The 26,788-nt window shown below is 38.6% G+C and overlaps 1 protein-coding gene across 13 annotated transcripts in view; it reads right to left on the bottom strand.

Annotated features, from left to right (window-relative positions):
• DST (dystonin) overlaps positions 1-26,788 on the bottom strand; it is a 452,383-nt gene that overhangs the window by 189,863 nt on the left and 235,732 nt on the right. For all 13 annotated transcript variants that reach the window (XM_050950494.1, XM_050950495.1, XM_050950498.1 and 10 more), the window contains 22 exons: positions 24,645-24,757; positions 23,452-23,558; positions 22,613-22,732; positions 21,812-21,907; positions 21,593-21,720; positions 17,274-17,367; positions 16,794-16,948; positions 15,317-15,779; positions 15,095-15,223; positions 14,794-14,871; positions 14,542-14,703; positions 14,337-14,441; positions 12,364-12,459; positions 11,003-11,128; positions 10,457-10,609; positions 10,048-10,202; positions 9,690-9,816; positions 7,168-7,351; positions 4,303-4,460; positions 3,807-3,985; positions 3,414-3,552; positions 2,383-2,576 (listed from right to left, as the gene is read on the bottom strand). In XM_050950494.1, coding sequence (XP_050806451.1) covers positions 2,383-2,576; positions 3,414-3,552; positions 3,807-3,985; positions 4,303-4,460; positions 7,168-7,351; positions 9,690-9,816; positions 10,048-10,202; positions 10,457-10,609; positions 11,003-11,128; positions 12,364-12,459; positions 14,337-14,441; positions 14,542-14,703; positions 14,794-14,871; positions 15,095-15,223; positions 15,317-15,779; positions 16,794-16,948; positions 17,274-17,367; positions 21,593-21,720; positions 21,812-21,907; positions 22,613-22,732; positions 23,452-23,558; positions 24,645-24,757 — 3,261 coding nt within the window. The remainder of the gene's footprint in view (positions 1-2,382; positions 2,577-3,413; positions 3,553-3,806; positions 3,986-4,302; positions 4,461-7,167; positions 7,352-9,689; positions 9,817-10,047; positions 10,203-10,456; positions 10,610-11,002; positions 11,129-12,363; positions 12,460-14,336; positions 14,442-14,541; positions 14,704-14,793; positions 14,872-15,094; positions 15,224-15,316; positions 15,780-16,793; positions 16,949-17,273; positions 17,368-21,592; positions 21,721-21,811; positions 21,908-22,612; positions 22,733-23,451; positions 23,559-24,644; positions 24,758-26,788) is intronic.

Raw genomic sequence — 26,788 nt, 5'->3', positions numbered from 1 at the left:
ATCAGGCACAGAGAGTGAAGTGGAAACTGTTTAAGGCTCTTCTACTCTGCAGTTAAATGGGAGCAGAGGGGCAGACAAAGGCAAGCTGTGTTATTTCCTGCAAACTGATTCTGGAGTGTTCAGAGTGCTTAAGATTCATCTGCTGTAGTCCTAACAATGTCCCTAAAAATCACAAAAATACTGCAACCAAAGAGACAGCAGAGATGTAGGTTCAGAGCAATCTGCCTGTCTGTAACCCTATATTTAACAACTCTGGTATTCTGGTTTGTAATACTTATTTTTGAATCTGCCTTACTTTCAATAATGCCAAGGACATGCTCTGTGCACGTGAATGTATGTGTGTGAAACAGAGCAAGTGTGACAAAGATTATGTATTGCATTTGAGGAATTATATTTTGGTATACATATAAACAAATATTTACAAACGTCTGTGTATAGTGATTATCACTGTCAAACAGTTAGGAAGTAGGGGCGAACATTTGCAGAAACAGTCTGTTTACTGCCACAAATTGCACCTACCACAAGCTGTCATATTTATACTAAACTCACTGTGCGTTAACAACAATCTGTCAGCATATTCCACACAGATGTCATGTGAGGAGAGTGTTAGGTTCATGTTTGCCCTGTGAGCTGATACCGACACTTAAGCTTTTCAGAAAGCTACTGTTTTGTCATTTAAATCATATCACTTTGTTTATACATGGCCTACTAGAAAATGGAATAATTAAGAGTGAAATTTAAAGATACATACACAGCAGCTTAATTTCAGCCAAAAAACTATACACTCCAATTGCATGTTTCTTATATTGAAAAACAGAAGGTAAGGGACCTTCCCCATAGTTTCTGTGAAAGCCAGTAGCTTGAAGGCTAATAATCATACTGGCATTCAAACTGTTTTCTTTGACTAGACAGCACTTTTGAACAGGTCTTACCAATCACTTTAGTTTCTGGCAATCAGAGGCAGAGGCAATAAAATTAATTAATTATATCTGATTAGTTAACTGATTATCAGTTCCTGCATGGATTGAACTGAGAACATAAGAATGGCCATACTGGGTCAGACCAAAGGTCCATCTAGCCCAGTATCCTGTCTTCCGACAATGACCAATTGCCAGGTGCCCCATAGAGAATGAACAGAACAGGTAATCATCAAGTGATCCATTCCCTGTCGCTCATTCCAAGCTTCTTGCAAACAGAACCTAGGGACATCATCCCTGCCCATCCTGGCTAACAGCCATTGAGGGACCTATCCTCCATGAATTTATGTCGTCTGAACTGGTGGAACAATCTAAGGTCATCTGCTTTTAAGAGGGGAAAAATATGAAAGTTTGCCGTGTACAGCATTGTTTCATATAAACAGCAGCATTCTGATACTTCTCTTCAGGGATTCCAGGATCATAAACTAAAATAAAGAAAATAGGTTTAGTTTGCAAATAATGTTGTTCTGCCTCAATTTGTCCTTAGCTCTAGGGAGATAGAATTAAAGACAATGAAAACGAAAGGATATGAAGTTGGTTGGGAAAGCATTAAGATGTGAACTTCTTCCCTGTAAGAACAATGGATAAGCACATTCCAGATAACTGTGTTGTGTATAATATATATGACATACACACATTATTATTTGTCTGTGTGTGCATGTACATGTGTACAAAAATATTTGAGTAATATTATCCACGGACATCACCAAAATCTAATCAAAGAGTCACATTTCATCGAACAAATGAACTTGAATTGCATCATGATATTGCATTAACATAATGGCAGGTCAACAGAACATACTCCAAGGGCAAATTACTGGTTCTTGACTAAATCCTGAAGTCCTTATTTCAGTTCTTATGGAGACAAAATTATCACTGAGGTCAATGGGAGTTAAGGACTAAGGACTTGAGGTCTTAGGCCCAATGTTCTTTATCAAGAAGTAAATATAAATCTGACCAGCAACTCACAAGTGAAGGTTATCTCATCAGTCCCACCTATCAGTACTAACTATGGGGGAAGCAGAAAGCATTACCATAAGACAGGAGGCCCCGTTCTGCAGGCATTTTTGCTAGGGGAAAAGGGCAGCATATCTGTGCTGTATCTGGCTAACTACTAAGTGTTATGGTAAAGCCCACACACCATAGTGTTAAACTGAAGATGTTGCACACACTGAAAGCTGTGGCTCTTTTTATCACTGTGTGGAAAAAACTGCAGGGGATCAATGGCAGCAGCACGAAAAGATAAGCATCCACCATGTTAGCAAATTTCCTGAATAGTTAGAAATGCTTTTCAACCAACTATAATGTTCATTTCTTATTGCTTAAGCAGAAGATAAATTAGCTAAGAAACAACATCAACAGCCCAAAAGATGTTTTGAACACATTACAACACGAAAGTACGAACCGGTTTTCAATCTGAGAATGAACATTTTGCCATCTCTCAGACAGCTGATCAGCTTTCTCTTTATGCCAGTCAAAGTCAAGATCTCGTTCCTTATGCGTTTTGAACATTTGATCGCTGATCGCCTTGGCTTTCTGCAGTTCATCTTCTAAGGCATGGAATACCTCTCTTTTCTCATCCACTTCAGATCTCCATTGCTAATATGTAATAAATGATAAGAAAACATATATTGTAGTACTGTGTGTGTAAATCAACCCATTGCATATCCAATTTTTTCTGGTTGTTCAGACTGCTCCAATACCAAAATGCCTATGAAATAGCCATGAACTGAAAATCCTGGGTATTGGAGTCCCAATGCCCACACAAATCAAGCACACAGCTTGCAAGTTAGCAAGCTAATATTTGTCTAATAAACTACAGAGGTCACCTTAAAAATCTTCCAGCTGTAAAATAACATTACCTCACTGCTTGCAGTACTTCAATGGGAAATATAAGGGGCTGTACAAATACTGAAGGAAGTTTTTCTATTTGTTTAAGAAAGTGGCAAGGTTTTAAGAGCAGACAGTCTTAATGTTGCCTGGAATCTTCCAATAAAAGACAAAAGTAACTAACTCTCTTGTTGCTACAGTCCCACATCTCTGGAGCCTCATATATTCCAAGATACTTCCATGTGCAGAGAGAAACACTGCAGAGCGAGGTTCATTAGCACTCTTCTTCTGCACGTTATGTGCACAGCTCATGCTAACATTTCCAGAGTTATATGTGTATGCAAAACGCAAACCTCTATCAATGTAAAGTGTCTGTGAAAATTATTTTAACCTACTAAATAACATTTATTTTCTTATCCTAATTGCCAAAAGGATACAGACTTGTCTAACACAGCAATCTTACAATTTAGTCTGCTTAAAAGTAGACAAGAAGTCTTTGGCTGCACTACAAATGTAGTCTAACCAAGGCGCTATTATAAAAAGACAATTATTTTACTATACATTATTTTATGATTTACCTATAAAGAAAAAATAGCAAACTCATACCTTTAATGTACCAATAAGGTTCTCAATATTATTCTTGTCAGCAGTGATTGCTTCTTCTTCACACAGTTTAGTCTCATAAAGCTTTACTAGCGCTTCTGCTCCTTGAGTGTTTTTCAGCACCAAATTAACAGTTTTTAACCTGAAACAGTAACCTCTTGTTAACTAATCATGTATTGATAATATTCAAACTGCTCACATTTTTCAGTCTTGCCGTGTGATATGAGATAACTAGTAATCCTTTTTTTTACACTGTAATGACTTCGATAACTCTCTTACCCTTGATCGGTACTATTCATAGTTATAACTTTACTGTTTTTTCTATTTACTTTCATTTGGGACAAAACAGGTGTACGCTGAACCACAGCAAGTGCGAAGTGACGGTTTATTACATACTTTTCTATGTAAATGGAAGACATGGAGTAAACTTGATTCATATTCTGAATGATGACACTGAGCTCAGAACGGAGGGTGGGGACGGAAGGTGAACCAGCAGCTTGACTGAAAAACTCTTCGCATTTATCTGTAATCATTCCCAAATCATCCTTGAGCCGATCCAGCTCTTTCTTTAGCTTCTATAAAATGGAAGGTAATTGACAGTGTTTATTTATTCTACATCAGCATGACAGTGTTCACATATCCTAATATTTCTTATTTCTGTGCTCTTTGTTGAAAAAGTGAGGAATGTATCTGCAAGATAGAAAGACTGAAGACTAGCTATTCATTAGTCCCTTTACTGCCACTGATATATGAGAAAAATCACTTAGTAACCCCCATCCTTCTGAGCTGAACCATAACATGCAAGGATCTGGGTCCGTTTGTTTCAAGAGAAACCTATTCATTTTGGAAAACTGCCACTTCCTCGTTGCACCATTCTTTCCCAAAGGCTCACCTCTTGTTCCGAGATCCTAAACACACTTTCATGTAGGTCATCCCTCTCCAGTGGAGTCCGAATCTGTCGGATCAAACGGTCCTCACAGTTCTCTAAGCAAAGTCTGATGTTTCTGACTTCTGAGATATACAGATTGTAAATGGATTCCTCCTGCTCCTCTGTTGAAGTAAACAAATAGGAAATAAATCTAAATTGCCATGCATATTTCTCCTCCTCCTAACAACAGGTTTTGTAATACTTCAAAATATTACTGCACTTTCAGGGATTGATTCCACTCCCAGAAAAGCCAATAGGAATTGACTCTAACAGGAATTGCATCAAACCCTTACTCCTTAGCTGCTACTAAATAATCTCCTTGCACTTCCAAAATTAATGTCTATCAGATTCACAGATTCCAAGGCCAGAAGGAACCACTATGATCATCTAGTTTGATCTCCTATATAACACAATCTATAGAATTTCCCCAAAATAATTCCTATAACACAACTTCTAAAACAACATCCACCTTGATTTAAAAATTGTCAGTGATGAAGAATCCATCACAAACCTTGGTAACAAGTATCAGGGGGTAGCTCTGTTAGTATGGGCAAGGTGGGTATTCACCCATGAAAGCATACACCTGTTGATCTATAAGGTGCCACAGGACTCTGCTGCTTTTTACAAACCTTGGTAAATTATTCCAATGGTTAATTACACGAATTTTAAAAATTTGCACCTTATTTCCAGTCTGAATTTTCCTAGCTTCAACTTCCAGCCATTGAATCATGTTATACTTTTCTCTGCTAGACTGAAGAGCCAATTATTAAATATTTATTCCCATGTAAATACTTATGGGATCATAATTAAGTCACCCCTTAAGCTCCTCTGTTAAATTAAACAGACTGAGCTCCTTGAGTATATCACTATAAGGCATGTTTTCTAATCCTTTAATCATTCTCACGGCTCTTCTCTGAACCCTCTCCCCAATTTATCAACATCCTTCATGAATTGTGGGCACCAGAACTGGGCACAGTATTTCAGCAGCAGTTGCACCAGTGCCAAATATAAAGGTAAAATAATCTCTCTACTCCTACTCAAGATTCCCGTTTATGCATCCCAGGATTGCATTACCTCTTTTGGTCACATAGCTCAGGTTCAGCTGATTATCTATCACAACCCCCAAATCGTTTTCAGAGTCACTTCTTCCTGGGATAGAGCCCAGTTCCAATAAGTATAGCCTACATTCTTTGTTCCTAGATGTAGACATTTACATTTAGCCGTATTAAAACGCATATTGTTTGCTTGCATATTGCTTGCATATTGTTTACCAAATGATGCAGATTGTGCTGAATCAGTGACCTGTCCTCTTCATTATTCACTCCTCCAGCAATTTTTGTGTCAGCTGCAAACTTTACCAGCGAAATTTTTTTGTTTTCTTCCAGGTCATTTATAACTATGTTATACAGTGTATGTCCAAAACCCAATCCCTGAGGGACCCCATTGAAATCAGACCTGCTCAATGATGATTCCCCATTTCCAATTGTTAGGGCTATCATCATCCCCTTTGCATGCACACTGGTGAAGTGAATGACTATACTTCTTCCAGCCAGATGATTTCATTACTGCTATTGTAGCTAACCTCAAGTGGATTTCTTCTTCATCGCTGTGATAGGAATACAGTAAAGTGCTGGAGGACTTGGGCTAGCCACCCCTGATTACAGAACAAGTCACACCTGAGATCCAGATGAATGCCCTACAGAGAGCAGCAAGAGGCTGCAATGAAGGGGGGGAAAGCTCAGGAAACTGTAGAAAACTGCAGTGTGAAAAGCTCCTGCATGGAAGACGCTGATACCAAGGGAGCTGTGACAGCAGGATCCCAAGGAGCAGGAAGCTCCTGTGAGGAAACCCAAATGGTGTTTGAACCTAGAAGTTTGGGGACCTAGTGGCTAGTGCCAGAAGGCTAAGATCCAGCTAGAAAAAGCTGGAAGAATAGGCTGTGAGAACAGACTGGGACAGAAAAAGAACTCCATCTGAGACAGAAGACACCAGAACTAACAATGGATTTTTATGTGGTGATGGACTTTATTTTGGGACTCTGAGGACCGTAAAGAACTATTTCTGTTATTAAATCAGCCCTAGGCAGAGGGTGCTGTTATTCATGTGAAAGCCTGTATGTAGTTCTTAATGGGCCCAAAACATAGGGCTTGGTCACAAATGGGGGCACATTAAATGGCCGCCCCACTACAATCACCTATCTAGTATTCCAGTTACTAAGTACAATATGTCTCTGCTAATATAGCAAACTATAATGGCAATTTAATCAGTTTTATAAACTATTTTTCTTCTCTAAGTCAATAGTTACTTGACAGCATAAGGTATCTTTTCAGCTTTATCTACGCTTTCATATTTCTGCATCTTAAAAGCAGAAAGAGTGGTGCTTTTAAAGAGTGGTGATGGGGTATTTTGCAACACTAGGACAGAATGTGTGAGACATTTTTCTTGTGTAACAGAGTTAAATACTATTCTAATTCTGAGCTCAGTAAGATATTCAAGATATATTTCAATCCATTAGAAGCATGACTATGAAAAACTAGGCCACATGATAAGCTGCAGTCCAGAGGGTAAATTCTTCTTCCAGGAAAAAATGTTTTTTGCACATCTTTGAGTAGTACTAACAAATCACCTTCATCTCTAGTAGAATTTACAGAGCAACTTGTCTAAATGATAGCTCTTTATTCATTTATTATAGTTGTCTGTCTTAATGATGTTAACATAATAAAACATGCAGTGCACTGAAGTTCACATTTAGAAAGCAAAAGATTCATCAGGTATCATAAAGCCTCTTTTAAGAAAACTTTTACACATTTCCCAGCGAGTTGCTCTTACCTCTTTCTGCAGATTTAAGAAGCTCCTGATAGTACTGCTTGCAGACATTAACCTCCCTTTCCAGATGTGCTATATCTGAGCCTGAAAAGATTTTGGAGTCCTGGCTGTCTTCCAGAAAGTCATCAAAGCGGGACTGTAAATTGCTTAAAACCTGCTGATGTTCCCCTGGCAACATTGTCTTTATCTAAAATAGAGAACAGATCAGTATAAATGCCAGACATTCTTGTAATGTGTAAAGATGATAAAGGTGTTACAACTTCTCTAATCACATATATTGAATTCAGCATGGCTTGGGCCAGATGTTGCCATTACAGCACTTGCACAGTTGAGGCAGTGTAAAGCCATATCTCCCTAGAAGGGGCTTCAGGAGGGAATACGTGTTATGAAATAGAAAAGGATTGTATGTCCACTGGACTGAGGAATTTGTCAGACACTAATGCAACATAAATAGTGGAGTAGAAAATGAAGGGAGAAAAGCTTCTCTTGTGAAGCACTCTAAAATATTCTAGCCTTTTCAATGACCTTGTAGTAACAATTGCTTGTGTCCTTTCTCTGCAAATGCTGTGCTGAAAGCCAACGCACATAAGTCAGTAAAAAATTATTCACGTTTTTGCTAAAGCACCCCGCGTACCACACATTGTCATGGACTCAATGTGATCATGTTATAATACAAATAATATAACATATTACTCTCATAACAGAGCACATGCTTTTTATCACCTATGTTCAGGATTCAGAAGAGCACAGCTGGAATCAAGACTGGCAGTTTTCACTAATCACATTTTCTCTGTTAGAAACATGGGGGTGTGGGGGAGAACCCATATAAAATCTAGATTAATCAATGCCCTGTCCTACCACCATAAATAGTGTGGGATAGGTCCACTTGATCGTAATAGATGTCCCCTGCTCCACAAAATGTACGGAAAAGCTCAGGGACCCTACTAATATGACTTGAGCGAAAATTCCTTCCCAATCAGATATTGGACTATCACTTTAACCAGTTGCATATGAGCAAGAAGCACCATAACTAAGCATTTAAAACCCATTCATATTCTGAGATAAATGTTTTGAGCCCAAGTCATTATCCATTTCGTCCCTCAAACCATCATCTGTATATGGATGTGTGATGATCAAGTTACAGTCCAATTAAACATTTGGCTTTCCAGTATACAGGTGTGTCTTCTTGTCCATGGACAGAGGAGAAGCATCTTTGCTTTATTTATCTGTTGCCTTTACCACTATTTATCAGGAGGTGCTTCTGACCCACTTACTAAACCATAAAGGGATGGAGCTGCATTAACGTGACTTTGCTTATTCCCCCCAACAGATCCCAGATAAACAGCTGTTCCTCTTCCCCAAGCATTTTCATATGGTGGTCAATCCTGTCATCTCTCAGGGAAATTGTGTCAATGTCTATGTAAATGTGCTAATGAGACCCATGAGATAACGTGGGCTACCAAGGCTTCAATGCGCTCATGATTCACAGCTCTGTGTTTCTTTCTCATCTAGAACAGGAAACTGGATCCAAAACACCAAACTCAAGCTACATCTGGGTGTGAATAAGGTAGTGCCGATATGGTATGCAGTTCTGAGAGTCTGTTGGAGCCATTGGTATTCCTGGACCCTCACAAAACAATAATTACAATCATAACAGCTGGCTGTTCATGCATTCTATTCCAAATTCATATTTGATCTTTTGTGCCAGCAATGGGATAGGCCCATGTTAGACCATTTCTCCTCCCGTACCATGTGGCAATCAATGGGAAAATGGTTACTGACCCAAAGATGATTAGAAGCAGGGCATTTTCGGTGGAGGTTGCAGGTTCATTTGTATCAACCAGAAACAGTGAGAAACAGCATATAACCCCTCACTATGCGTACTGCAAGTGTTATTTGCAGCAAATTGAAGAAATCTATATTTCAGTATTGTAGAATAAACAGTCTCATAGACTCATAGACTCAAGGACTGGAAGGGACCTCGAGAGGTCATCGAGTACAGTCCCCTGCCCTCATGGCAGGACCAAATACTGTCTAGACCATCCCTATTAATCTCATGTAATATAAAAGTAAAACAAGATTTACATTGCACTGTTCAGTGGTCTGACAGATTGTTTTAGCCTAACTGTTTGATATTTTGATTTAAATCAGGATTTTGATTTGAACAAACTTAACTTAATCAGCTCTTTAATGCTGATATAATATAGACTATATATCAGGCTACAATTCTGCAGCATGGTGTAACCAAAACGCACTCCTCTGCAGGTGTCGGGCTGAATCTGGGGCTTGCAATTGCCCCAATCATTAGTAGGTGAAGACTGTCAGAGTGAAGGCTGCTTAGATCAAGATGGAGTTGAATTGCACACGGTAAAATGGAGCAGGTACTGTAAGTTGTGTCTCCACACTGAAGATGTGAGCAGCAACAAACTTCTCCAGTTTATAATAGTTTTTGTAGTTGCAGTCTTCTAGGTATCAGTAAGTTACTAATGTACACTCAGAGGGACATAGTTTGGTGCAGTACCTACCGAAGCAACATTACCAGCTCGAACAGTTTCAATTTCATTTGTCAAGTAGTGCCAGGAAACCACGCTCTTCATGTTTATATGTGATTCATGCCAAAGGGCCAGTACATTCTGAAAATGTTGTTCAATTCTGAAACATACAAACACAATTAGATTAGAAAAACTGTCTGAAATTGCATTCACACGTGAAAAGGGGAGAAAATAAAAAAAGCGTCAATTATTTTACCACAAATAAGTTCAAATGAAAATGACTGCCTCTGATCTAATCACAAGACAGTGCTCCTTCCCTACAAAAATAAAAACAACCAAAATATTTATTATAGGAACTACCCACTTTCAGCTGTTTTTAGTCTGCTCCTACCTGTTTGCAGTGTCTATTGCTTCTTTGTTTGGTGGAGGAACTGTAAAGCACACAGATGGAACCATGGCCTCGTTACCACTTGGACTAATGACTTTCCATTTGGCACGATGGGAGTTGCTCGCTAATACGCATTCATCATCTTTGTAAATGGTTATCTAGTTTTAACAGAAAAGCAGAATAATTTAATGAGCTAAGCCTTATAACCTATCCTTACAAAGCCCTTTTGTAAATGGTGTCACCAAATAAGTGACACAACAACAAAAAACAACAATGCAGAACACAAGCATTTGCTCTGTTTACTAGGGTGGAAGATATTTACAGTCTTGTGTTTTCCAGGAACATGTAATTAATGAAACTTTAGCTGCCTCCTCACGTCTGTAATTGATTTTAGGAAATTCAAGGTTCTAACCTCAATTTGTCTATAGTCACAGATGGCTTTAATTGGGATGGATGTTTTGAGTGGACTATCAGGATTCCTTGGCTTCAGCTGAATTATTGCCTTTGCCTTCCCCACAAGGCCAGCTACTGTGCCCTTGTACTGCAAGAGTTGTTCTTTTTCCTCCTAAAGAGCAATTAAGAAAATAACAACAAATCAGAGGTGGCCAGAACTCAATGCTGCTTCTTTAACGCTTTTAAAGCTTTTGTCTCTGCAAAATAACGTTTCACATGAACAGAGAAAACTCCACGAAGTAATCAGTTTCCTTTAATATCCACTATTGTTTAAAAACGTATATTTTAAGGGCATAGAAGTATTCAAACGAATAAGGACAATAACAACTAACAAGGACAAATGGATAAACTTGTTTAATTAGACATTCTGAAATTAAATTTTATAATTTTATTACCTCCCTTTAGTTGGGTAAGCAGTTTACAAATTCAATTTTTAAATCCAGATACGTGTTACATAACTCTTGTTTAATCTTATTTTTTGTCAACAAAATTCTTGAATTCTTACCATGGATTCCTGAACAAGATCTTCCAGTTTATGAAGGCTGCTGGACCTATCACAACTGTACTTTCGCTGTATGGCATCTTTTAAATTCTTTAAATAGTCCATGGCTTCTTTGGCATCATTGAAAAACTAAGGTAAGACACTTATTTTGATTAATTAAAAACAACACTGAAAGGTTTACTAAGTGTTAAGCCAAAATTGTTGTTTGAAGAAACCACTAAATGGTTTTAAAGCTGTTTTATATTTTACAGTAGTTTGAATTTCAAGTGATTGTCTTCTTGTACCTGTCCTGATCTCAGAAAGGCAGACATGCATCACTGAAACATCGAAAATCAGTTACCGCACATGCTATCTGAAAACAAAATCAGTATCCCTATGCCTGTACATTAGTTAATTACAGTTCCTGTGAAAATGATTTTCAAACACTGATTCTTGCTACTCCTGGAATTTACAGCTATTAAGTTTTAAAAAACAGATTATAAAATAAAAGTTATAAAATGTAGGAAACAAGCTATAGGAAGTAGTATGTTCCTATGAACATTATATAGATTAGATGGAACCTGATTCTTCATTGCCTTTTTACCTTTTGTAGCCATGTACATTAATACAAAGTGGGTGAGCTATAAAGCCCTACCATTTTGATTTGTTGCAATTTACATTCACTTTGCTCTCATGTGGCACTGGCATAAATGACTCCACAAGGTTCAAGACTGTGAAGAATACTCTCTCTCTATTAAATATAAAAAAATGCAAAGTTCTTTCTAAATTAGACAATGCATACCAAGACCTTCCATTACCGTGTATAATAGTTAGTAGATTAATGATCATTTACTGCTCATTTAAGAGGAGCTATAGTCATAAAGGTGACTAAAAATGGCAAAACCTTAGTCAATGCATCAGCTCCCTGTGGGCCTTCTGCTCCCTACTGATAATAACGTGTGTTCTGCTCTTGTTTGTGCAGCCCTGGAAGAATGAGCTCGATTCTGTTCTACCTGGTACATCATCAACAAACCCAACAACCTGAATCCAGTTGCAGAAGAACTGTTATGATACCTGAGGAAGAAAGAACACTGTCTATTTTTCAGATCCTGGATTTATTTGCAGCATTAAAAAAAAAAAAACAGGCCCATGTTCCCTTGGTGTAAACTGACGTAGCTCTACTGAACACAATGGAGCTACACTTGTTTACACTACCTTAGAATCTGGCCCACGTACTGAGCTATGAATGGAAAAATTGAGAAAATCTGACCTGAAAGTTATTGAGAAAGAATAACTAATATTCTCGACTGATTGTTCTTCCTCTCACTTATCTGACTATAATCATCCTTTAAGGTGTTACAAATTTAATTGTTTTACTTACTTACCTCAAAATAAGCAGCATTTTCTCTCAAGTGTTGTTCAACACAGTGACAGAGCTGTAAAATCCAGCTCCACTGTGTCTGCATTGCAGCTCTATAGGCCTTAAAGATGAAAAAAGAAAGCATTTTAGGAAGGCGTGCAGAAATTAACACATGTATATTCTTGCAAACTTTAGAAAAAAATAAGAATAGTGTTACAAACAAAAGAGTCTGGTCCTGGCCTCCTTGTGCAAGCACAACTGTCCTTCAGACAGTAGGAGATTGGTTAAGTATAGAGTAAAAAATCAGACATAAAATGTGGTGCTGTATAGACAATAAAAAATGTTTTCTGAAGCCCTAATGTGTACATACATATGCTTTTGCACAACATTTAAAAATAAGTTTAACTTTACTAATATCTCTGTCTCTTACACAATGTTTTTGCTACCACCCCTATAGAAAACGGAGTGCATTGCCCTAACATTTGCCAGCAGAGGGTGCTCTAAATATTTTTAAGTCAATCAGAAGTGTCATTTAAAGCCAGCATCATCTGACTGGCACAGAAGTCATCGAGTTTTCCATCAACGGGGTGGATTGATCCATTAATGCATGGCGAACATCCCAGTGTGCCTGATTATTATGAAAAGACAGTTTCTAAAGTCCTGTTATCTGCACATACTAGGGAATGTGGAAGGCAGTCATTTTAAATATATTACATGCCCCGCACACACACACACCCTGTACTCTTTAATGTAAAGACTATAACGTTCACATACGTATCTATCACCATACTGGTTTGTCTCTGTAGTATATATGTTTATTAGACTGATATTGAGTGATACATATATTAGTAACAGCATACCATTTTAGAGAAAAAAATTCCCACACTACAAAAATACCATTCATTAACCACATTCAAGTGCATGTAAAAGGAAGGAAGTGTTTTTCTTCATTTGTTTCCATATTACGAAAAATAAACTCTTTAAACCAAAGAAACATAAAATGCAGAGTTGGTACTGATCTCTGAAAGGATTAGCTCATCCTCCTGTATTATAACTGTTTTCATTTGTCCTATTGTAGCACCACTTTACTGTCTATTCTTGACATGAGTATCTGCAGGGAAAACAATCTGACACTTTCCTTTGGAGGCTTGTAAAAGCACCTACAGTAGCTACAATATTTTTTATGTAAACAGATTACCTATAATATAGAGCCTGATTCAAGTCCAAAATAAATCAGGCCACTTTGTTACATTCCAATGTCCAAACAATTTCTGTAATTTATTGACAATAAGATCATGAAACCAAACCCCAGACCTTAAAAGGAAACAATATGATAAAGTATTTGTGACTGGAAATGCTGTAGGGATACCTCTTCCAGCTCAAAGGGGGAGAAAATCAAATTAAGGGCTATTACATGCCTTCAATCTGCATGTGCAATTCCCATTAACATCAATGGAAACTGCATGTGAGAGTTGAGGGCAAAATATGGTTGTAAGGGCCCATTGTGGAGTCCTTAATCCTTCTTCCTACATTTCAATGGGAGCTTTGACCATGGGCAAGTCTACCCAACCGTGCTACAACAGCGCAGCTCCATCAATGCAGCTGCGCTGCTGTAGTGCATCTGGCGAAGACACGCTATGGTGACGGGTGAGCGTTCTCCCGTTGACATAGCGCGGTGTGGACACCAATTTAAGTCGCTGTAATTTATGTCACTCAGGGTGGCATCGGACGCACACCCCTAAGCAACGTAAATTACATCAGCTTAAGCAGTACGGTAGACTAGCCCTAAGTAAAAACCGAGTAGGACTCCAGGATTTAGCCATAAATGTTTAAAAACACTTATTTCATTGAAAGTGAGGCACAGAGCCACACCACGACATAGAAAAGAAAAAACTCTTATTGTCTGAACTTATTAATGAATATCCCATCAGCAAAAAGTCATGAAGGCTTAAATCACAATATTGTTTTCCAGTTTGTGTGCTGTCCTTCTTGACTTACCTCAATAGTTAGCCTTGCAGGGTGATTTTCCAGGAGTAGCTGCTCCGCTATTTCCTGAACTGATTTAATAACTTCTTCTTTTTGATCAAGTTCTCTCATTAAATCCTTTTTTTTTTTCAAAAAAAAAAAAAGTTATTTTAGAAATTTGTTAAATTATTAAATTTAATTTAATTATTTCCTTTTGGATTACATTAGCAATGCTTACTGCATGGTACTCCTTTTTTCTTGATATATTGGAGTTTCTTTCACTCCAGTCATACGCAACCTCCTCTTCTTCTTTTTCATTCAGCCATATAAGTTCTCCAGTGGCACGGGACACAAAATTGTGCAGGGTATCAAGCTGCCTTTCTTGATTTCTTGACGTATTCTTTTAAAAAAAAAAAAAATCAAAAACCCTGCCTTTATCAAAGCAACACACATTTAAAAGTGGAACATCGAAGAGATACAATGAGCTTACCAAGAGTTTTGCATACTGACTCTCCAGTTTGTGCAATTTTTCTGCATAACTGAGTTTAAGAGGGGCAGTCATTTGGATCTGTGTACAGTAGATAAGGTTAAAGGACAACAAAAAGATTAGCCACATTAACAGTGATTCTCAAATATTATATTAATTTGTATAATGCTAATTCATCTGGCAATCATATATAAAACCAAAGAAAGGTTCTGAAATCCAAGTGCAGTTGTATAACCCGTAATTGCCTCATGGGTAATTCAATTAAAAAAAGTAACCTCAAGAAATAAAAAGTACAATCGTGTACCTCACTGATTTTAGCTTCTTTAAGGCTTGATTCAAAATCTTCTATAGCTCTATGGACATTTTTATGATTTTCTAAATGGCTTTCAACGCTTGGCAGATCTGAGCCCCATTCTGTTCGATCAAGTTGCACCTTGTAAACAAAAATGAAAAATTAACCAAAGCGCCTCAGAAAATAAAGGACATGACTAAGGCAGACTAAGAATTGTTTGCATAAAGACATTACCTGCATTTCATCTACCCAGTTCAAGAGGTCCTGGACAAATTTCATGTTGACTTCTTCTTCTGTTAAATTTTGATCAACAAAAGCTGATTTCATGAGAGGCTTTCGGATTTGCATCAGCTTTAGTGTTTGCAGTGCATTGGTGTCAACTCCTGTTACATAGGTTTGAATTACCCGTGGTGGAAAGCCTGGTGTATAAGCTGGTGTGATTGCCGGAGTCAGTCTTGAAGTAAGACCTGATGAGAGGCCTGATGTCAGACTGGAAGAAGTCAAAGTAGGTGTTAAACTCTGGGTCATTCCAGAGTTTAAATCAGGGTTTAAGTTTGGTGCAAATCCTGAGTTTAAGCTTTGTGTTATTCCCGAAATCATCAACTTTGTCTGTTCTGTTGTCAGTGTGTGCCCCTTGCTGAATATTGAAGAACATTCAGTCCTTAAGGCCAGAAGATCATCTCGAAGTTTAGCAACCCTATAAAGAAATTACATTTACTAAAGAAAACAAAACAAACAATCTAACTGAAAGTTTGTGAAATCATTTTTGTGAAACAATATAATTAACTGAACTACAGCAATATAAACGACAGCTATCTTGTATGTTTTACATATTGTAGTTAAACAAATTTACATTATTAGTATCTCAGTACTATTATTTACTATGGACTTTACTTATTCCAATATAAGCTTTCTATATTAGCACATTTTTATTATCTAGTAAACAGCTCCAAAAATGACATGTATGTATTGTGTCACCCTATACATGCATACTTGTGTGTGTTAGTATGGGCAAAATCCTGGCAATAACCCAGAAAACCAACATAACGTGCGATAGCATGTACCAAATGCAAAGCTAGACACAACCAGCAAAAGAGAAATCTTGCTGTTGCAAGGCAGGATACTACACGCTGGGGTGGATTAATTAGCTGCAGGGAGTTGTTTACAGCTCAGTGCCCGAGCAGCTATCCTGTGCTTGCTCTCACCAGATTCAGGTTTAACTCTGCCACTCTCTGGAGACATGTTGCTTTTCCATAAAATGACCCCCTATTACTACAGTGTAGGTTTCTGGTTGCACAAACTGCTGTTTGTGAACCAACATTAGCCTGCTACTACCTTTCCAGGTACGCTGCAACTACTGATGCAAATCGTATCTCTATTTATCTAGAACAAAATTAGTAGGTTTTAAGCATAACCATTTTAAGCTCAATAAAAAAGCCCATAATGTTCAAACTTGGGTGTCTAATAAAGTTAAACATCTAAATGGCACCCAGATAAGTGACCTGATTTTCAGAGGTGCTGAGCACATGCGGCTCCCATTGAGTTCAATAAGAGTAGTGGGCGCTCAACACCTCTGAACATCCGGTTATTTTTATCTGGACTGCCAATTATGGATTTAGGAGCTTAACCACAGGCATTTAGGTTTGACACTCTGGGCTACAATACACATACACAATGTGTATTTATACACTTAAATAAAAGTATGAAATACCTCTGTACCAGTTGATCTGCCTGGTAATATTTTCCATCAATAAGAATTTGGGCATCAATTACATGTTGGCGCAGAAGATTCTCACATTCAAGTATATATCCAGCTATCTCTGCTTCATTCTGGAACTGTAGCCCTGATTCTAATCGCTTGGAATCCTGTGTTTTGGAATGATAAATACCAGTAATTAAATCCTACAGCTAAATGGAGAAGTACTTTGTAGAGAATTTACTTTCACTGTAAGCTATTTTTTTTTAATCTTAAATAATTACTGGTAAAAACTTAGCAGAATGAATTCTATTTAATGTACAGGATTCTCTTCCAGAAATGTTAACTACAGAAAAAAAATGCAGAAAAAGTGAAAATATCAGTTACTCAAATAGTCAATCAAAAGTTCTGAAAGTAAGATTTTAAAAACTATAAAGATTTCAGTACTAAAAAGTTCACAAACACACCCAGAAAGAGAATTCATATTTGACTTACAGATTGCAGAGCATTCCGAGCAAGTATCAGTTTGTCTTCACAGCCCAGGATATCCCGCTGAACTCTGTTTGCAATTTGCTGCAACATCTCCAACCTAAAAGACACCACAGAATATATATAAAAAATGTTATTTACGATCCACATTGCAATGAAAAAGAAAATATCTTGCATCAAACACCAGTATTTATGCCAATGTACCTAGATTCTTCTAAAGTGCCATTGCCAAAGCTTATACAAGAATTAATCAGTGTCGGGCCACAATTCACAGAAAGGAAATTCTCATTGGAGTCAATGCTGGTTCGAGTGCCAGTGCTGTTGCTAAACAAGGAATCACTACTCTGGTAGCCATAACCACTGCTGTTCATTTTTACACCAGGAGCACTGTTCCTTTGGCCATTTACATCTATTGAACAATGGGAAAGGTAAAAACTCCTGCAAAATGTACAGCTTCCAGGGATGAAATCTCTCTACTGGCTTTTGAAACACCTAGCATTCCTTCTTTAAATAGGCTTCAACATGCACATTCAACGCCCAGCAAGTAATACTCTGATGGCTCTTCAAAGAATTTTGCCTAGAGCTATGTATGCTAGTTTGAGTTTGGCTTCCCTACCTTGCATTAAAAAGCTTTGCAAGTATGGACTAAACAGAATGACTAGGGCGTCACTGGTAGACAGAGGTGCCAAATATTTAATATAAGTCTCAACCAACTTCAACAAGCTAAAAGGAACAAACCTATATTATAAACTCACTACAGTGTTGTGCAAATCTTGAATTAAAAGTTATATTAAAAGAAGTAAAAAGAGCTTGATTTACCCCAATAATACCAGATTTACGCTGGTGTGAGTCCCCTGATTTTAATAGAGTTACGCCAGCGTAAAATGGGAGTAACACATAGGCTCATAATTGATAAACTCGATACCCTTGTACACTGTCCAATTCACTACTATTATTCTGCTGTCCAGACAAGTATGTTTATTTTATTCCCCCGTCCCACCAAGCTGTAATCCTGAAGACACCACCTTACTTTCTTCAGCATTCTGACCTGACAGCTCCAAGGCTTTCTGACCATAAGGAAGAGAAGGCAACCGTTTTCTTGGTTTTTATATATAAATATATATACATAAAAATCATTCAGCCTTTCATTCTTAACTGAATTTTCCCCCATTTTAACTCCTGCTTCCAGCCCTCTATAAAACCACATCCATATTTCAGCGCTGCTGCTTTAAAAATACAAAGGACACAAGCCACCCTTGCAGAGACTGAGCAGGCTTATCTCTCTGATGGTTTCAATCCCACTAGCTTGACAAATAGGAACCCCTGTTTGGCCCGTGACCACTACAGGCAAGCTACCAGGCTTTCCTCACACACCACATATGAGCTGGGATCCCATGTTCCAACCGGCCACTAGCACCCATGCGCACAGACATTTTCCTAATGTTTACAAGCCTAAGGGACAGAGTTTTAGCAATTTATCATTGTAACAGGGTGGCTTGCCCCGTAGATCTCGAGGCCAGCTGAAGAGAGATCAGGTGGTTTCCCTATTAAAAGCAGCAGTGGGTGCAATGAAGGAAGGATGCTTAGGGAGATCAGAGACTGCTACGAGTGAGCAGACTCTAGCAGAGAGTCCTGGGATGTGGGACTGAGACTATAGGCAGGAAAGGCCTGGGAATGACCTGACAAGAGGGTAAAACAGATGGAATTTGTTTTGGGACTTTGAGTTTTATTTTTGAGTTTATTTTATAGACTCATAGAATATTAAGGCTCAAAGAGACCTCAGGAGGTCATCTAGTCCAATCCCCTGCTCAAAGCAGGACCAACACCAACTAAATCATCCCAGCCAGGGCTCTGTCAAGCCTGACCTTAAAAACCTCTAAAGATGGAGAGTCCACCACTTCCCTAGGTAACCCATTCCAGTGCTTTACCACCCTCCTAGTGAAATACCATTTCCTAATAGCCAACTTAGACCTCTCCCACTGCAACTTGAGACTATTGCTTCTTATTCCGTCATCTGCCACCACTGAGAACAGTGGAGCTCCATCCTCTTTGGAACTCCCCTACAAGTAGTTGAAGGCTGCTATCAAATTCCCCCACTCTTCTCTTCTGTAGACTTAATAACCCCAGCTCCCTCAGCCTCTCCTCGTAAGTCATGTGCCCCAGCCCCCTAATTATTTTCATTGCCATCTGCTGGACTCCCTCCAATTTGTCACATCCCTTCTGTAGTGGGGGAACCAAAACTGGATGCAAATACTCCAGGTGTGGCCTCACCAGTGCCGAATAGAGGGGAATAATCACTTTCCTCAATCTGCTGGCAATGCTCCTACTAATACAGCCCAATATGCCGTTGGCCTTCTTGGCAACAAGAGCATACTGCTAACTCAAATCCAGCTTCTCATCCACTGTAATCCCCAGGTCCTTTTCTGCAGAACTGCTGCTTAGCCAGTCGGTCCCCAGCCTGTAGCGGTGCATGGGATTCTTTCTTCCTAAATGCAGAACTCTGCACTTGTCCTAGCTGAGCCTCATCGGATTTCATTTGGCCCAATCCTCCAATTTGTTTAGGTCACTCTGGACCCTATCCCTACCTTCCAGCATATCTACTGCTCCCCACAGCTTAGTGTCATCTGCGAACTTGCTGAGGGCACAATTAATCCCATCATCCAGATCATTAATAAAGATTTTATCTGAATAAACTCAGATTCCAAGAAGTAGCAAAGAGTATTGTGAACAGACAAAAAGGGCTGTGTAGAATTTAAGAATCCCCTTTGGGGGAAACTGAGGCAGACTGCCTATAGTGTAAGCCTAAACCTTGAGGGGGTGCTCTGAATGAGGCCACTCACTCACAACTATCTTTGAGTATTAGCCCAGCTATCATTTTTGCCACAATTAAATTCTGTTCTGCAGTTCAGGCTGCAGTGGTCCATGATTGTACCAAACAAAGAGCAACATGTCCTGGCAATGGATACTACTTATCAGTTTATGAGACAGCGAACTCCTGTTTCCCAACCCAATCAATAATATAAATGTCTCAGTGATCTAACACTACTCAGATTATTAATTTCTCTCCTTCTCTTGCAGTGGTGACCCACATAACTGACAATTTGGTTATATTTAAATGTATCTGATGAATATAAAATATGTGGAGATGGAGGGAAGTTTATGTTTATGAGGTCTTAATCAATCTGAAAATATGATAAAAGCTTTTTGTGAGTATGACTACAACTACAGGCCAATTTCACACACTCTCACACCTCAGCACAGTCACCCTCAAGTCAGATCAGGAACAGGTCAGTGTTTCCACCACTGTCCTCCTACGTTTTGCTCTGCCTGTTGGGGAGAGCTTTACATTTCATTCCATTGGAACCCCATCAGCAGAGGGTGCTCTGAATCAGCACATCCTCACCCACCTTAGCCATGCTCCCTCTTCATTCAGCACCTTTACATATCAGTCAAACCTGAGTGCTTTTGGCCCCTCTTCTGCCACTTTAATCTCTCCCCTGCAGACTTTCTGCTGCAGGGGTCTATGCATACACTTGGATATGTTTAATCCAAACTCTTAGTAGCCAGGAGCCCATTCCCGTTTAGATAACTCCTCTAAAGCACAATAGGCCTGATTTACAGTGATGGACTCTGTTTATGTCAGTGCAATTTTTTGTCGTCTCAAAATTGTACCTGCAAAACCAAAACCTGTTCTTAGGCCTAGCCCAAGATCTCAGTAATATTCAACATACACATAATCACAGATGTTCGTGATGGAAAAGACATCCGGTCACATATTTCACTACTCATGCAGGACTGCTCTCAAATATTTTGCACATTTAAATACTTTGTATATACTTGAGTGCAATATAGTTTGAATTGACCCAAAAACGGAGCTTCAGATATGCTTGAGTGCAACATAGTTTGAATTGACCCAAAAAACGGAGCTTCAGATATGCTTGCGTGCATCAGCTGAAATTAATCCAGTGCCATACTTAAATTCTCCTTAAGCCCTCAGAATAGGGTTTAAATGGAATTTAAGTGATGCATAGACCTTGTCATGAACTTTTGCATAGGGGAGAATTTCGTTAAAGTTAAGTACTTTGATTGAGGCACAGATACTTTTCATTCTGGACTGGCTGAGACCCGCCCCCCAATTCATTACTATATGGATCCTGAAACTATAAATCAGAAAAAGATCTACAGGCTTGGAAAAATGTGTTAGCATTCTTCAAGTTAAAATAATAACATAGATTTTAGTATGGAAAAGACATCCACAGTTTCCAGTGTAAGGCAAAAGAGCAGAAAGAAAATGAACCACTCCTGTCAAACATTCACTAGCATACCGCTCTACTTCAGGTCGAAGGGTTTTCTCCCTTTCCAGCATGGCAATAATAAGTTTTCCCCACTCTTTTTCTATATCATTTGGATGGTAGCCTTGAGGGAGTTTGACGCGCCCAAATTCTATCCAGACCTTCAAAAACAAATAATGGCTGGTTAACATAAACAAAAAAACCAGAAATACAATACAGTGAATATAATGAAGCAGCAAAAGTACAGCTTACCTCCAGCAGTTTATAAAGACATTTAATTTTTGATTTATCTATCTCCTTTGGTGGAATTTCTGTTTCCTTAAACTGTAAGTATTGGTTATAAAGTGCCTGGAGAAATATAAATACATATCACCAGCTATTTCCTAAAAGGGAGTATTTTACTACTTCTTCACCACATTCCATTATGTTTAATAGGCTTATGTTTTTATATTGTTCTATTAAAGACTTGCATAAAAAATTCTTTACCCACCAGTGAAAAATCTGCTTGCGTAGGTTAAAACACTTGTATCTGAGGCGGGGGGGAGAGGGCTGATAATCAAAGGGTAGGATTTTCAATGGATTTCATCATGGCCACCATCTGCAAGCATGCATGCAAAGAACTACTCCTGGTCTTTCAAGCTAACATCTGGGGGTAGGGAGGGTGGCTGACGGGTGGGTGACAGAATTTATATAAAACTTCACTCGGTTGGGCACCTCATTTGCTCCAGGGACACAAAGGAACCTTAGCAGCTCAGGGGATCTGGCTCACATGTATTGCATATTTCATATTTCCAAACCTAATACATTTTTTCTTTTACCAAAATAAACATTTGGAGTCCTGTGAATAATTTGAACAATGTCATATCATACTATCCCATGCTTAACTTTGGGAACACAGAGTCTCAGGAAAGCTACAAGGTTTCTTAAATTTCAAAAAAAGACATTATTATGCTGCTCTTTGATTTCATTGCATAAAATAAAAATCTTCATTTTGCATGAAATAAAAATCTTAATGTCCTTCAAACAAAGTACGTGTATGACTCCATGTCTCACCTTCAGTTCTACAGGATTGTTTGGAAATGTTCTGTCAGACATTATTGTGATATGGTGCCTGATCCACTGGATGAGGTAGTTCACCATATTCTGGTATTCAACCCACTTGACTTCAACATCCTAGAATAGCACATCACAATCAGCAGATCAGAAAGCAAGAATAACTTCTTTTTTGCTATTTCTTTTGTAGTCTCAGTTTAAAAGGATGCAGCCTTTCAGATGCATACAGCAAAATAAATTCTCAAGCTTAGCAATTCCAAAATGGCATTCACAATATTCTGGTCCCTTTATCATACTCATGTAAAAAAATCCCAACTAAATCAACTGAGAAACTTACATGAGTAAGGCCAATAGGATTTGGCCTCAACTATTTCTAAAGGTGACATGGAAACTTCCTAGTTCTACTACCACTCAAGAGAGATAATAAACAGAGTATGACCTAATGGTCTGACCACAGGACTGGGAGCCAAAAGATTCTGAGTTACGATCCCAGCTCTGATTCTAGCTTTCTCTGTGGCTTTGGACAAATCATTATATATTAGTTAAGTTCTCTGCTTCAATGTCTTCATCTGTAAAGCAAGTGCACTATTGTTACAAATTAAATATTTGTTTAGTCTTTTAAATCATGTGGAGCTCCCAGTCAGATCATGAAACCAAGAGTCCAGTTATTGACAACATGAAAAAACTTTCAATTGTGTTATTTTGTAGTATTATTTTATTATTGTTGTTATACCAGTCTATGGAGAATGCAGTTAACTGCAATGCTGAGTTGAAACCTTCTAAAATCAAGGCATGTCAATGAAGCTGTCATGCTTCATAGGTGTTACTCGCTTACTTACATTTGCACTGATGCCTTCGCCACCTTCCAGTACTTTGGGAAATGCATCATAAAGTGATGACACATAAGTTATTACTGACTTCTCATCAGGGGAGGAGACATTAACATCTAAGAAAAGAACAAGATTCAGTGGTAAAGAAGGTTGACAACGACTCTACAGCCTGCAGATGGTTAGATTATATTTTAACATAAGAATAACAAGCTGGGTAAAGACCATTATCCTGTCTTCCAACAGTGGGTCCAAGAAGCATTCATTAATGGTGCCTAGAAATTTTATCTCTGCATCTCATCCTGAAGTGGCACATACCACGTCAATATGGGGACGGTTGAAATCTCCCATTATTATTACATTTTCTGTTTTTGCAGAATCTCTAATTTCCCTGCTCATTTCACAATCACTGTCACTATCCTGGTCAGACAGGTTGGTATGATATTCCTACTGCTATATTATTATTATTCAAGCATGGCATTTCTAACCATAGAGATTCTATGGTGCTGTTTAATTTCGTTTAAGACTTTTACTATATTTGACTCCATGCTTTCTTTCACATGTAGTGCACTCCCATACCAATACAATCTACTCTCTCAGTCCTATATATTTTTGTACCCTGGTATTACCATAGTGCATTGATTATCACCATTCCATTAAGTTTCTGTGATGCCTATTATATCAATATCCTCATTTATTACCAGGCACTCGAGTTCACCCATTTTAGACTTCCTGCATTTGTATACAAGCACTTATAAAATGTATCGATATTTAGTTGTCTGCCTTCATGGGATGTAATGAAATGGGACTTTCATTTGATTGTTTCTTACCTTTTCACTGGGATACAGAGAATCCCCATTAATCAATCCTCCCCAAAGGGATGTCTCTTTCTGAACCATGTCTTCCTCTACACCTGTTGGCTCTCCCTCAGCTCTTAGTTTAAAAACTCCTCTATGAGCTTTTTAATTTTACTTGCCAGCAATCTTGTTCTGTTCTGGGTTAGGTGGAGCCTATCCTTGCTGTGGCTCTTCCTTTCCCAAAAGGTTCCCCAGTTTCTAATCAATCTAAATCCCTCCTCTGAACACCATCGTCTCATCCACGCAGCGAGACCCTGAAGTTCTGCCTAACTGGCCCTAAGCGTGGAACTGGAAGCATTTCAGAGATGCCACCTTGTTTTGCAGTGAAGTCTTTAAGAATCAACTCACCTTCCGGATCCAGAAGTCTGGTGACACCTAGTTTTTCTGCTACATAAAAAGCATGTTCTAAATTTGCAAGGTTGCTTTGAACAGCAACGGTATTCATGTCTATCAGGTCCGGCCTGTAAAACAAAAACAAAAATCATAGTAAATCTTTACATGTTTGAAAATATAATTGTTGTAACAGAACAGTGCAGTACTTTAAAAGGTCTCTACAATGAGCAGTGTTATTCTAAAAAAAAAACGGTTTTAAGAGCATGTGGTAACTAATAATAAGTACAGCTGTGTACACCTATCCATTTTTGCTTCACATTTTTAAAAAAAACCTGTTTATTAGGTTATAAAAAACTGAACAAGAATTTTTTTCAGTGCAGCAGACAACTACAACCTGATTATTCCCTTCTGCTGGCACCCTCTCAACTTCCAAAGCAAGCTTACGATGCTAGCCCTCACTTTAAGTGTCTGTATACTCCATGCTTACATATATACTCTGCTCTATTATTGTGCTCCACGTTGCGCCCTTTGCTGCACTAACGAAACTACCCTCACCTCTCTCTTAGTCTCATTCTCTCATGTCTTCGTGCCTTCTTTCATGGGCCACTCAATTCCTCATTCCTGGAACAACATCCCTATTTTAATGTCTTTCAATTCTGTCTCTTGTTCAGAGCTTTCCTGTAAGCCCACATTTTTCATGAGGTCCACAAATGTTAACTCATGCCAACATCAGACCATTGCTATCCCCATATTTTGTGTTTTAAATGTCAAAATTAGCACTGCTACTTAGCTTTCCCACATATGTATTTGTCTGGCTCCTAGACTGTCAATTCCTCAGCACAGGGACAGTCTTCAGTAGTGCCTTGTACAGCACCGAGAACATTGCCAGCCTTAGCAAATGAGCAGAAGAGGTGATTGTTCAAACGTGCTGAGCACCCACAGCTCCCACTGAAATCAACTGGAGTCACAGGTGCTCTGCACCAAAAAAACAGGCCCATGTTTAAAACAAAACAAAAACCAACAACCCAAATGGCGGCAGAGGGAGAGGAGGAGAGACAAAGAAATAAACCAGAAGCAGAAACCATGTTTTTTCATAGCTGCATCTCTGAAATTCAGTTGAATGACTTCCTATAAAGTTGATGGTGCTGATGGCGGGAGGAGAATGTTAACATTAAAAGAGGAGTTGCCCACTCAAGTCTATCAAAATATGAAAACATTTATATTTTTTCATGCTCAGATCCCGTAAAACAGATGTGAGTGTCAGCTTTAGGGATCAGCCCCCTCCCTCATTCTTCTCATTTTTATACTTGAGGGGGAGAAATGCAAATGCTACCTAGCAGAAATTGCCCATTTTCATACAATTCACCAGTAAAAGTTTAAAGACATTTGCACAAGGGGAGACGTGATGCACCAAACTAGTGGTAGGACTTGAAACAGAACTCTGGTCTCCCGAGTCCCACTCCACTGCCCTATCCACTAGACAACATGGCCTCATTTTATGAAAGTATAGATTTGCAGTGAAAGCCATCCTATTTTTAATCAGCTGTATATCCTATACATTTTGTGCCCACCTACAATAACTAGGTTGTATTTATCTACAGGCTCCATTCAGCGGAAAAGACGCAGAAGGCAGCAAATTGGCTCAGTCCTTGACTCCCCTATAGAAACAGAAACATAGCTTGCAAGCTGATTCACTGAAAATGAGTTCCTTTGGAACTTGGACAAGGAAGAAAATAGGTTTTAAAACTGAAAATCAAGGGTGCATCTGTTATAGGGGAGAAGTGCAAACGGAAGTATTTTGAAACTTCAGAGGAGAGATGGTGCCTCCACCGCTAGCCAGTCACCGTCTCTTCTTTCCAAACAGGAAAAGTTGCAGTGAAATTTAGGGCCAGAGAAAAGGGTCCCTACCCCCTCATCTAAGTTAGACTTTTCTTCTGATCCCAGCCCCTGCATGTACAAAAGAGCCATGAAATCAATAAACTGCCTTTCTCTTTAAAGAGGGTTCCTCTTGTGGTTTTTAAGCACTTCATTGCTCTCCAGACATAAGCTTATTATAATTCAGTTCACCAAAATCCCCGTCCATCAACCTAGTGTATGACAGTTCTTTCTGGGCATGCTCAGAAGATTCCTTTTGAAAGTATGTCTACATTTGGAGCAGG

This window comes from Gopherus flavomarginatus, chromosome 4 (genome assembly GCF_025201925.1).
Source record: "Gopherus flavomarginatus isolate rGopFla2 chromosome 4, rGopFla2.mat.asm, whole genome shotgun sequence".
In the NCBI taxonomy this organism is placed as follows: domain Eukaryota; kingdom Metazoa; phylum Chordata; order Testudines; family Testudinidae; genus Gopherus; species Gopherus flavomarginatus.
The sequence above is the reverse complement of the archived record's forward strand: the minus strand, read 5'-3'. Positions and strand labels throughout refer to the sequence as shown.